The 13,274-nt window shown below is 41.3% G+C and overlaps 1 protein-coding gene across 12 annotated transcripts in view; it reads right to left on the minus strand.

Moving 5' to 3' along the window:
- Positions 1–295: 295 nt before the first annotated feature.
- Positions 296–13,274, minus strand: part of slmapa (sarcolemma associated protein a) — an 86,365-nt gene continuing 73,386 nt past the window's right edge. For 9 of the 12 annotated variants that reach the window (XM_066698242.1, XM_066698240.1, XM_066698239.1 and 6 more), the window contains 7 exons: positions 8,998–9,123; positions 8,669–8,743; positions 8,069–8,374; positions 7,467–7,584; positions 6,148–6,319; positions 5,723–5,857; positions 296–3,309 (listed from right to left, as the gene is read on the minus strand). In XM_066698242.1, coding sequence (XP_066554339.1) covers positions 3,217–3,309; positions 5,723–5,857; positions 6,148–6,319; positions 7,467–7,584; positions 8,069–8,374; positions 8,669–8,743; positions 8,998–9,123 — 1,025 coding nt within the window. In that variant the 3' untranslated portion in view covers positions 296–3,216. Of the gene's footprint in view, positions 3,310–3,866; positions 3,955–5,722; positions 5,858–6,147; positions 6,320–7,466; positions 7,585–8,068; positions 8,375–8,668; positions 8,744–8,997; positions 9,124–13,274 lie in introns of all 12 variants that reach the window. The other 3 variants (XM_066698246.1, XM_066698245.1, XM_066698235.1) reach the window with 1 other exon arrangement.

The raw sequence follows: 13,274 nt of genomic DNA on the forward strand, positions 1-13,274 counted from the left end.
AGCCAACGTTTTTATGATTTAGTATAAATAAATATACATTAATAAACACATACACATATGGCACCATCATCTGCAATTATACAGTAGACACTAAACCATTGCATATACGCACACAGGCCCTGAAAGAAAAATGTCTGGACATAATTTTAAAACCAGTCACATGGTGGACGTATTTCAATCTAACATAACTTGAGCTTAGTGTACTCCTTTCTTAAACCTTCCCAGACTTTTTGAACCCCCTGCTCTGTGTAATCTCTGCTCTTCTCAGCAGTATGTAGAATGAGTCAAACGCATGGAGGGAGAGTAAAGCAGTTTTATTAAAATCATGCACATCACAAGTGTCAGTGCAAATAGTTTAATCTGTACTCCAGAAACTCTATTGTACTTTCCATATCTTTACAAAATAGATTTTAAACAATTATTTACTTAAAAAAACAAAATGTAATTTTAGCATCTCCGAACAATATTTGCAAACAGACTATGTACAGACGGTACTCTGTGTACCACTGGCATGAGTATAATGAGTCTGGGTGGCTTTTTTTGTACTCTTTTGTATTTTTTTCAAAGCAAACCAATTCCCAAATCTGTTTGTTTGTTTATTTTTCATTACAGCTTGTCTAGACATTCTTCCACAAATGAATGACTTGTCATCAATAAACACCTGACAATGCTTAAAGAAACACTAGTAGATATAATGACCCTCCAAAAAAAAAGGTAATTGAAACTAGTTCTATTTGCTCAAACTTTGTAAAATTTCTAAACCTATCCCTTCAAAAGGATAATTACCATATTACACTTGTAAGGTTAAGAAGTTACTTATTTAATTGGTGATCATTTACATTTCTGTATTAAAATGTAACAAATCTTTATTTTGCAAATTAAGAAAAAAAAAAAAAGTTTATAAATTTCGCATCAACTTCACCATGAATATATCGTACATGCAATCTCATTGAGAAGGTCTGCAGATGAAAGACTGATGTAGTGGAGATCGTTTCAAAATAGCTCTGTTCCTCCAAAGTGCTTTGTCACAACTACTACATATCCTATGATTACTGGAAAAGATGAGATTTATCTGTAGTTAGATTGACAACAGTGACAGACTGACACCAAAAAAAAAAGTGATACATTCCATAAAATCTTTAAAGATATAGGTAGTTACAAAGTGCATGCACCAGTGTTACCCTCATTATCCCCAAATTAAAGACCTGTAAAACATTTAGATACATTTGTAATGGTAAAAGCCATAGTTTAGTAACCGATCAGACCGAAAACTCATGTAAGTTTGTGCCCAGAATGACTGGGGCGGGGGGGAGGGGGGTTGTTGTGTTGAGTACATCCAGACTGTTCCATATCATTGATCAGCCACCTTTAATCAATATATATCATGTGTATATTTACACACACACACACACACACACACATATGTACACACACACACACACACACACACACACACACTAAGGTGAACTAAAAATCACTTTAGCTTGGTGATGAGCTAGTGGGCAGACTAAAGGGGTGCACGTTGGACTCGAAATGTCGTCATAATTACATCCTAAAGGTGGGCATGCCCTTTGGTGGAAAAACAGCTCCTACATGAAAATGAATACATTGCACAAGTCTTGCATAAAATGGCCTGTGATTCTGGAGCTTGATCTCACTTGCAAGTTGGAAACATTTTGGTTTGCACGTTCTACTGCTTTCTCTGCACAACATATCCCAGAGAAGCATTCCAAAGGTAGCGTTCCTGTTCACGCCATCGATTATTGATCCTCCTACCTGCCACCATCACTTTTGAGCTGGGGCCGAGACATTAAAGTAATAAGAATGGTATTCAATGTGGAATGGGTTTAAATTTCTCTGTGCTTACACTAGCCTACAGTCTTTTTGCACAGAAGTTAAATCAAACGCCACACACTGGAGTTAATTCCTCATCCCCCATCTGCTTTACCCCCTGCTTTTCAATTCAGCAGCTTCTGAGCAACCCTCCCACTCCCAAATCTAGTAATTTAATTCAACACAGGGTCCTCCAGAATAGTCCTGCGCTTGGCTGAGGGGACCCCATTGCATATAAAAGACAAAATGATAAAGCCAGTCTCAAAACAAGGAGGTTACCGTCCAAAAACTTTAATTCACTTCACGTTAAAAACAGACTGTTTAGTGATTTCAGATTACAGCTTTCGAGTAAGGTGGACTGCTCTATCACAAACAGAAACACAGAGCCCTATTCATGAGGTTCTCGATGAGAATGGGTCTACAGGACATTGAAGCCGTGAATGGCTGTGTGAGTGATATGTGGTTAAGATTGCACTTCCTTAAAACTACATCGTTTTGGTGCCCAGAGGTTTTGTCTGAGCTTCGGCCAATGCCAAAGACATCCTTGAAAATAAAAAATATACTGCAACCCACATTTTATACCTCTATATACGAGTCCCCAAATACTACTACATATTAAATGTAAAAAAGTTTGTTTTATGTCCTAACAAAATGACTATGTAGTGTTCTTAAAATGTATGTTAGTATTGAAGGAAACAATACAAAAATGTAGATTCTTTGCTCCAAACAAGCTGGTTAAAGCATACATTTTAATTAAGGGGGGAGGCTTCGTACTTCCTCAGAAGGATCACTGAGTTCAGTCAGTCTTCCCTTTGGCTACCTCAGCAAGCTGTTCCTTTTCCATCACTATGGTAGGGATATGAATGGCACATCTATGAAGGATGGATTGCTCAACACTGTCCTAGTAGCTAAGATAGGCACTTAACCCTTTGTGCCCTGTTTAGAATTAGACATTTAGCTTTGAAACCAATATCTGGAATACCACATTTTCTCACCTACATGTGGCAGACCACATCCAAAAAAAAAAAAAAAAAAAAAAGGTAAAAACCCACCTAAAACTCACAAAAATAGTTTGGTACCAAAAACAAAAAAGCCTACTTTAGGCCACCATAATATTAAGATAAGATTCCCAACAAACTGATTAAAAAATAAAAATTAACAAGGAAAAACTGCAGATAAAGTATTATCTAGAGTAGAAGTCACAATTTTTATTCCCTCTATATATATAGTTACATTTTATACAGTTAAAGCAGAGACCCTACTGTTAAACTCTCAAACAGCTGTATTTTCATTCAGAGGTAAGGAGGTGGAGCATGGGCTCAGGAGTCCTGGTGTTGAAGCGGTGGTCTATGGGGAGGGTGGTGTACGGTGGGTGTGTTTCGCTCAGGAGGAAGCCTTGGACAGCCCTGGGTAGAGCACTACCACAGTCACGGCCACCAGCACAGCCACTACAGGCATCCAGGGCAGCCAGCGATTCTGCAACACAAGAGCACAAGCAGGCACGTCAGTCCCCTCTCGCACGGGCCGACTGCCGCCAGCGCGACGCACATGAGCTGGCTCCCGAGGGCCACAGGGGCCAGGCCACCTCACAGTGGGAGAGTACCTCACCAAAATGAGAAGAGAAATCAAACAAATAAATGGATAAATAAATGTGGCTCATTTAAAGGAGTTTTAGTTTTCTTCCTTGAGTAACAGTGACGTCTAGAAATTACTTGCACACCAAAACGGTGGCGGAAGGGTCATTAAAAGAAAATAACTAGATCAGAATTGAAAACAAATAAAAATTAAGAAACCCAAAGCAAGGATTAAATTTCATATTAGTGATCTCAAGCAAGACAGACGAATGTTAGATGATTAATAGAAGATTTGAAGTGTTTTTTTTGCCCACCCCGCCACTATTGCTAAATCTCCAAAAAGGATGTGGTCCAACCAGATGCGAAAAAACACTTTTGCCATGCACTGTACTTTAACAAGAGGATGATACATAGAGGTGACAGACGCACAGACATTGACTCAACGGGAGCTCCGTGTACCTTTCTACCACAATGGGCCGAAGCACCAATACAGGAAAGCCAGGATAAGGCCGATGAAAATGGCTTGGACAGGTTGCAATATGGATGGCTAAAGGAGGGAAGGGATATTAAAAAATCAATTTGAGCTAGTGCACAAGAGACGGGATCTGAAGGGTGGCAGCTTACTGGCAACAGAGGGTCGGGGAGCTGGCAACAAAAGATACGACACAGATTCCCAATTTGATACAGGCAACAACAAACACGTTACACTTAGAAGCTGTGGATAAGGAACATCAGAAGGTCATTTATAGAGAATAATTGGAAGATATTATGTTGAAGTCTAACTCCATGGTGCAGCAATATGGCAAATTTGAAGCAGGCTTCCAGGATAGTGTATTCTCATGCAGGTGTTTAAGGCCTAGATCCAGACAGGGACAATGCCAAGGGGTTCACACTTGATCACATTGTGTGCGGTGGAGCTACAAAGCAGTGCAAACTGGCAAAGCAGAGCTATAAAATATGTAGGATTTCTTAAGGAAACAGATTTTTTTCCCCCCAGGTATCAAGAAGGCTGAACATGGACGGATACGAATATTGCTGGTAGCACAAGTAGAAACTCCTTTCCAAACCGCACAGAAAATGTACAAATTCAAAGTATACAAATCTGTAACCGCACAATCGAAATGACCTAAAAATGTTGAGCCCAATCCTGGAAAGGATTCTGTGTAAAAGCGTGGTACAGGTCTTAAGTGAGTAGGGAATTCTATCAAAATCACCAGGGTGTCCTATTGCTCTTCATTTCCATCACCTTGTGTTGAAAAAGACAAGAAAACAAAAGGAGCAAGGGGAAATGACATTCCAAAAGGAAGGAGAACCAGCTCCCACAGATTTAGCACTGAAATGCCAGGGCCATCAACAAATTGATGGATCAGTTGACAACTATTAGCGCGCACATACATCTAACCAGCCACTACACAGACAGTGCCTACACACTTGTCCTGTGCCGCCTTGTATAAAACAGCACTTTAGACAAGTCGATTGAAACCAAGTGGCATTTTGTCACATTTAAAATAAGTGTTGGATAATTTCCAGATACACAAATATGTAAACAGGTTACAACAAACAGAATAATGAGTTGGTACTGTAATTGCAGCCTAGATCCTGAAAGATCTCACTTTACCACACACACTTGGAGATGCTGACACTGTTCATGCCGGGCACCTTACAAAGCAGAACATCAGTGATCACCTTTAAGCCGATCTTTCCAGTGCCAGTAAAACTGAAGACAGGTGGGCTGAGCTGGCACTGTCTTGCAGGCGTGTTTGGGGTTATTCTAGTGCTTGAGATGAAAATCTGAGCAGCTCTGGCATATTTTGTTCAGTTAAACAAAGGAGTTCCCTCCTTGGTCTGCAGCTTGTTTTCCTCGAAACAAAGGGACTGATCTCAGACTGCTCTTCCCCATTGCGTTCCAAGTTTCTTTACTTCCTGACAAATTAATGAGGGAACACAGTTGTCTCCATTGATTCTTTTGAAAACTACTGGCATTCCCAGCACAGGGACAGACTGTGACCAACCACCTGTTCGGAGCTTCACCATTAAACTAGAAGCACAGGACACACATCGGCTGGTCTGGCTGGTTTTCAAATTTCTGCACAATTGGGTTAAAGAAGTCATGAATCATTTGCATTGGATTACAAGGATTTCCGACCGTCTACAGATAAGTAGAATGGGCTGGTGGTATTGGGTTTTCTTACGATGTCTGCTCACATGAGTACTGCTGAAGAGGCAGAGAGCGCAATGCAGTTTCGATCTGACCTGCAGAGACAAAAGGTCAAAGGGAGTCTGTACGTACCAAGCTGGAGGGTGGGGACACTTACATTGTTTTCCTTCTCCTGGAGGAGCTTCAGATTGACCTTGCACTGCTGAAGTTCATCAGTGATTGACTGTTTCTCCTGCTCTGTCCGCTCGAATCTCTCTTTCAGGTCAGAAAGCAAAGTCTGAGTATCCTCATACTGTGGAAGGGTGAGGGAAAAACAAAACAAGCTTGAAATGTACATACTGCATCAGTCTTTCCCAGTGAATCAACAGTAATTAAAAATAAATAAATAAATAAATGATTACCAGAAACGCTCTCATTTTATACAAGAAACAAAAAGCACATTTAAAACTCGCTACCCATACTTGGCCACATCTGGACCCTACCAATCCTCAAAAACATTTTACAATCCTTGCAAAATGTTTCAGCTAGAGGTCGTGGCCCTCAGCACGTGCAGGGACAGCACAGAGTCAGGCATGTGGTTACCTCTCGCTGCAGGCTCATGGTTCGACTGTCGGCTTCCGCCAGCTGCGTCTTCAGGGTGCCAGCGTCCTGCTGGTGCTGCACCGTCATGGCCCCTATCTTGCTCTGCAGGTCCTCCTGAGTCTTCTCCAGGGCACTCAGGTTATTACTCAGCATCGCGCTGTGCTCCCGGGAACTGGGGGGGGGGGGGCCCAAAGGGGACATACATGAACATGGGGAAACAGCAAAGCCTACACAAATTTCCAGCTCTGCCGAAATGGCAAAGAAAACCGAAGCCTGAGCTAACGGCTCACATACTGAGGATAAACAGGAAGCCACTGGCTCTAGCTCAGACTTCTGTCAGTCTGTGCCCCACATGCCCACCAGGATGTGTTTGGGAATATGGCATCAGCTATTTCAGCTAATTTTACTTGGAGAAGATGGATGACAAGTCTACAATAGTAAACATTTTCTTATTTACAAGTAGCGGGGAGTATTTAAGCCATGACTGTACAATTAAGCCGATTGCCAGCATTGCACTGTTAGCAGGGAAATAGGGAAAGCAGTTAGCAGTTAATAGGGAAAACTGAAATCATGCACTCAAAAGTTGTCTGAACTATTTCACGAATTAAAATAAATTATACATTTTACAGTAACTGGGAAGGAAGGGTGGAGGGGATTGTCAAATGCCTTCAATGATATTCAGCACATAAAGAACAGGCTTATTAACACAGTGATCCATTGAAGAGATTGCTGTAGGCTACAACAGTAGCATATTATCAATTGTTAATGATGCGGCCAGGTTGAAACTGTTCCGTGCTACAGAGTTTATTCTTTCAATGTAATGCAGTTGGCTGTTAGTTTCCAAGAGCTTTTAAAGGATACAGCAGGCAAATAAATACCTTTCAAACAGACCTGAACCTGTGTTTAAATAAAATGGGCCAAACAAAAGGCAACTCATTCCTTAAAGTATCAAAGACAAAACCTAGAAGCTTGAGGTCAGTAATAAAATCCAGCTGAAAGCAACCTGTCAAAATCCTTTCCCAGCTACACACAGACATAAAGCAGGGCACTGGGATACTGCCTTGTAAAATGTAACAGAGTAAATCAAAAATCAATCCAAACTACCCCTTATGAGACACCACATGTGAATTTTCTCTTGTAAAAAACCAAGAAAAAAAAAAAAAGTATGTTGTGTGCATTGTTTTACCTCACCTGAGGAGATTGCAAATTATCTATTAAGTTTTGAGAAGAAACAGATGAGACTCCCACAGGCTAGGCAGGGAAAAATGTGTGGGCTTCTTAACTAAAAAGTCCCTGTAAATGTGAGCCTGGGGACTTGCCTGTCGAGCTCCTTCTCCAGTTGTTGCAGCTTGTCGATGAGAGTGGCCTTCTCGGTGCGCAGCGAGACGCACTCGTGCTGCAGGCTCTCGCACTCCCGCTGCAGCTTCTCCAGCTCGCCTGCAGAACACCAGAAAAACGACATCAGACAGAGCTCACACGTGATAGCAATTCATCTGTCTGACTTAGAGCACCATGCAGAGACTATATAAATTGCAGGGCCTAGGCTGAGGAAAATACCTTAACAATGAGACAAGCTTGGCCCCAAAATAAATACAATAAAAATTAAAGACTGTTTGATGAAACTTTGAGTCTCCATTTTTTTTTTTTATTCTAAACTGGAATCAAAATGAGAAATCAATAACAGCTGTCACCGCATATCTTCCATTTTGTGTAACATGGAACAAACAAAAAAAGGTATCCCAGACCTTTTAAATGGACAAATCTGCAGCCTACTCAACATGAAGGCCATAGTAGTAAAACATTCCCAATGCTTCCCACTAGCCTAGAATTATATGGCATTGTCACCCTAGGGACTCTAGTGGAAAACGGCTGATCTGCAGTTGAGATCAGCCCCAGTGGCGGAGTGATCTCCAAGGTTTACCTTGCAGCTCAGCCACCTTCTCTCTCTGCTGGCTCTGCTGCTGGAAGTTGGCTTGCAGGGTGCTAATCTCGGCCTCATACTGGGAGGCAGTCTTGCGCCATTTCTCCAGGTCGCCCTTGACTGCGCTTAGGTCCACCTGCAGGGCGGCAATCTCCCTCTCCCGCTCAGAGGTAGCCACCTCCATGGCGCGGTGCAGCACCAGGATCTCCTCCTGGGCACTGGTGAGCTCGTCACGGGTGCTTGAGATGTCCTGCTCCTTCTGCTCCTTCAGCAGCTCAATGTCTCCCTGCAGCTTGTGCAGCTGAGCTACAGGGGAGAGGACACAATCAACTGCTGTGCCAGGGACAACAGCGAATAAGCAGGAAAGGCAGGAGACATTTGGGTGTGCCATGACATTTGGTCAGATGCAGCGACTTATGTTTTTCTTTGTAATATTGTTTTTTCTTTTTTTGGTAGGTGTGGGGGAGGTGAGGGGGGTGGGCATTCTTCAGTCCAAAAGCTTTTAATTTCAGATTGGTATAGTTGTTTCACAATTGTAAGTGTGCAGGAAGTCAATTTCCTTTCCTTTGAGAAAAAGTACTTCATAAACAAGAACCACACCTTGCAGAAACTGGATCTGCTTTGAGGAGTCTTCAGTCTGCTGCTTGTTGGCTTTCCTCTCATCCTCCAGCAGAGCTGCATTAAAAGCACATCAAATGACTTTCTCCATGGAATAACACATTTGCTCACCACTGCATATAACGCGAGATTCTCCATTTGACTAAATCAGTATTTTAATTTTACACTGAGGAGAAAAAAAATATTTATACAAATAGGAAAGCAAACTAAGACTGTGTACACTTCACAAAAGTGTGTTATGGGTCAGGCTCCCAAAGGGTTTCTCCTCTGAAGGACGACCATGCTGGAGCCTGTGGAGTAGATGCTCTTACCTTGCAGCTCCACACATTTCTGCTTGCCAGTCTTGGCCAGCTCCTGAGCTTCCACAAGCTCCTTGTGCAAGTGCTGGATCACCTGCTCTGTGTCCCCGGGCTCCAGGTTCACCTGTCGCAGCTCATCTGATGGAACAAAATGGGACACGAGCTCAATTCAGTTGCACTGAGAGGAACCCTATGTATTTTTGTTGCATTTTCAGATTTTACAAGCTGCAGGACCACATTTCAGGCTCACTCATCGTTTTTGTGAGAATGCACTCAAAGTAAACCAACAATGTTGAAATATTAGGCACCTGAAATTATCTTGTAATGTGCGAGAAGCTTCTGCTCTCAGAAAGCAATATGTCTCTCAAACTGTACTGAAAAGGGGGAGTCTGGCTTATTTCCTCTGAAGAAAAATCTTCTCCAATTGATTTTTATATTTTTTAGCGGACACCCTGATGCAGGGCAACTTACAAATTACCACATTTTTAACCTACAATTACCCATTTATATTGAATTTGAATTAGAGTACTGAATTTGATTCTGTAACGTAACTGACCATGTAAATAAAGTCTTTCATTAATTATATATTCACACTGGGTGTGAAGTCTTAAGACAGTTTATTTCCATACAGCAATAGCTAATTAAAAAAACAATACAGAAAAAAAACTCAAAGTGAAGACATCATAACCCTGCCAGACAATCATGCTATGCCCTCAAAGCAATTTGAACACTGTGTTTTTCAAAGTGCTGAAAGCGGTCAACTGTTTCCAAGGTAAACAAGTGTATGAGTGTTGTCCTGTTTCTGGGAAGGAGGCCCATGGGAAAAATCATGGACACTGGAAGTCTTCCAAGACCCTGCAAGTGTGAGGTCCTTCACTCAGAGTATTATTAGTGTGAATATGACTGTTTAACCGAGAGACAGGGGAGTTTAATTTCTGATGCTTTATCCCCTACTTGCTAAATACAAGTAAAAAACAAAAATAAGGGACTTGCATTTCCATGGGGTACACTGTTGGAACAGAAATATACATCTGTTTTCATAGTAGTGTGATTAATTGCAGATTGTGAGCAGCGGGACTACATGACCCAGAAATATCAAAACCTATAAAACCTTAAAAATCGACATGAGCCCGTATCTTATAAAACTTGAAATGGATCAGACTGCTGCTAAAATGGGGTTTTGTTTCCCATTCCTGGTGTAGCACTAAAAGTTAGGCTGAGGTTGTGTGTAAACAGGACAAACCATAGAGCTACTACAGAAACACTTTTGCATTTTGGTGTATGCATGTCACCTTGTTCTTTTCTTAAGCTGCCCCACAGCCCCCACTATCATCATCATCACACTGACTTCCTGATGTACTGCTGAAGATATGAGCTACACAATAGATCGACACTTTGTTCAAACACTCCGGCCACTTGACCACTTCCTGAGGCTCCGCCTACAAAAGGTGATCACTCTGCCCAATCTAGACAGAGCAGCTACAGCACAAGCTCATAGCGCGATGACACGTGGTGTAAGCAGAGAAACGGAGCATGCTGAAAGGTTTTCACGCCACTTTGTGGATGGTTGCACAGTTCTACTGGCATGTAGCTTTATCAGCTATCCATTCCTATGTCTAAGAGACTGTGAAGGGGTCTTTAGGAAGTGTACATCACTATAGACGACATTTATAGGTATATGCACAGACTATAGTTCCAGAAAACAGGCAACCTCACCTTTTTTTTTTTTTTTTTGTGATAGAATGTGCAGCTTTTATTTAAACTAGTACAATGTGGTAATTATCTGTAGGGGGGGGAATCATAACTTAGAATCAACAGCAGAATGGAAGCCAAAAACCAACCATCAATAACACTGACAGCTTGATCACAAACAGCAAAGGTTAGGCCTTTTCATTTTAATGCTCAATAATCATTTATGCACTTGAACTGGCCCTTAAAAATAGCTTCCATCACCAGCACAAGGAACATCTCATTCTCCCCAAGAATAAGGGTATCGGCATGCTTTGTGATGTGGTTTGGACAATGTAGGCACTCTTTAAGGGAAATCCCTCTTACTAGAAACCTAAAAAAATTTCCCACAGTGTTTACCCAACAGATGGTAGTGCTTATGACACTAACCGACAGAGTTCCACAGAGCTTAAAATTGGGATCTAAATATGTAGGCTAATGTGTGTGAGCCATCAGTGAGACAACATACTGCAAGTCTCCTGGTATCAGTTACCTTCTTTGAATAAAAATAATAAATAAGTTAGGATGTTTTAGGGTCCTTCTTTAAAATAGACATGAATGATATCTTCATTTAAAAGTAGACAGTGGTTTTACATGGAGCTGAGATCCCATTTATCAGTTTTTTTTTTTTTTTTTTTTTTTTTTTTGTTTATTTCAGTTTAGGTTGTGATTTGGTATGCTGGCTGACATTTTTAGAAATAACTGGTTGCTGAATTGGAGGTATTCCCGCCCACCCTCATTTATATAAATATATTTAACCACATACAGAAGGTTTAAATAATTGTTAATACATGTTTTTCTTGAAACTTTGACTAATTAAAAAGGCCACAGCTACTCCTGTGCAGAGATTGTTCTGCTTTCTTTATGTCCTACATACCTTTTTCTAACAGATTAATTTGGGATTTAAACTCAATTCCCCTTCCACCGATGAACAGCCTTCATGAAAGACCTAAAAAGCAATAGTATGAAAATAGACAGGGATCCTATGAATAACATTAACAAAATCCTCAGGGGTTGTGTGTGTGTGTGTGTGTGGGGGGGGGGGGTTAGGGAGGTAGTTTTAAAGGGTAATAAAGTTCCACAGAATAAGAAAGTTTGCAATCGAGAGGAGGCCATTTGACCCATTGCGCTCGTTTGGTGTCCATTAATAACTGAGTGATCCGAGGATCCTATCCAGTCTATTTGTAAATGTTCCCAAATGTTCAGCTTCAACCATATAGCTGGGGAGTTTGTTCCAGATTGGGACAACTGTGTGAAGAAGCGTCTCCCGTTTCCGTCTTGAATGCCTTGAAGCCCAATTTCCACTTGTGTCCCTGCTGATCTGGAAAAGCTGCTCTGGTTTGATGTGGTCGTTGCCTTTCATGATTTTGAAGACTTGAATCAAGTCCCCACGTAGTCTCCTCTGTTCCAGGGTAAAAAGGTTCAGTTCCTCAGTCTCTCAGTAGGACATTCCCTTCAGACCTGGAATAAGTCTGGTTGCTCTCCTCTGAACTGCCTCTAGAGCAGCGATATCTTTCTTGAAGTGTGGAGCCCAGAACTGCACACAGTATCCAGATGAGGTCTAACTAGCCCCTTGTACAGTCTGAACATTACTGCCCTTGTTCGCAATTCTACACTTTTGACAATATACCCTAACATTCAGTTTGCCTTTTTTATTGCTTCCCCACATTGTTTGGATGGAGAAAGTGAGGAGTCCACATAGACTCCTAGGTCTCTCATGCGTTACTTCATCTAGATCTGTACCTCCCATAGTGTAATTATAGTGGACATTTTTATTACCTGCATGTAATACCTTGCACTTGTCCACATTGAATTTCATCTGCCAGGTGTTGGCCCACAACTGAATATTATCTAAGTCCCTTTGAATAACCTGTGCTGCCAAGATGGCATCTGCTAACTATCCCAGAGTCCAGATCATTAATATAGATTAGAAAAAGTAAAGGCCCTAATACTGATCCCTGTGGAACTCCACTAACAACCTCACTCCAGTTAGAAGCAACTCCTCTAATCGACACCCTCTGTTTCCTAGACATCAACCAGTTCATAATCCATCTACTTACATTACCCTGAATGCCTACAGCTTCCAAATTTGAGGATCAACCTTTGGTGTGGAACTTTATCAAAAGCTTTCTGAAAATCTTAGTATATCACATCATTTGCTTTCACATGATCTATGGCTGCAGTTGCATGTTCAAAAAATTCTAAAATTAGTAAGACATGATCTGCCTTGTCTAAATCCATGTTGACTATCTGCAAGAATATGGTTTTCATTAAGATGCTCCTCTATTTTGTGTCTAATCATTTTTCCAACATTTTAAAAGTAATGCAGGTGAGAATGACTGGTCTGTAATTTCCTGGCTCAGTTTTGTCCTCTTTCTTGTGGATTGGTATGACATTTGCTGTCTTGCAGTCAGTTGACACATCCCCTGTTGTAAGTGTCATTTGGAATATTTGAGTTAGCGGCCTATAAATAATTTCACTAATTTCTTTAAGTACCGTTGGAAATATCCCATCTGGCCCAGGTGATTGGTTTGTTTTTAATTCTGCTAGTCCCTTTAGTA

The sequence above is a fragment of the Amia ocellicauda genome, chromosome 3 (genome assembly GCF_036373705.1).
Source record: "Amia ocellicauda isolate fAmiCal2 chromosome 3, fAmiCal2.hap1, whole genome shotgun sequence".
Lineage (NCBI taxonomy): Eukaryota > Metazoa > Chordata > Actinopteri > Amiiformes > Amiidae > Amia > Amia ocellicauda.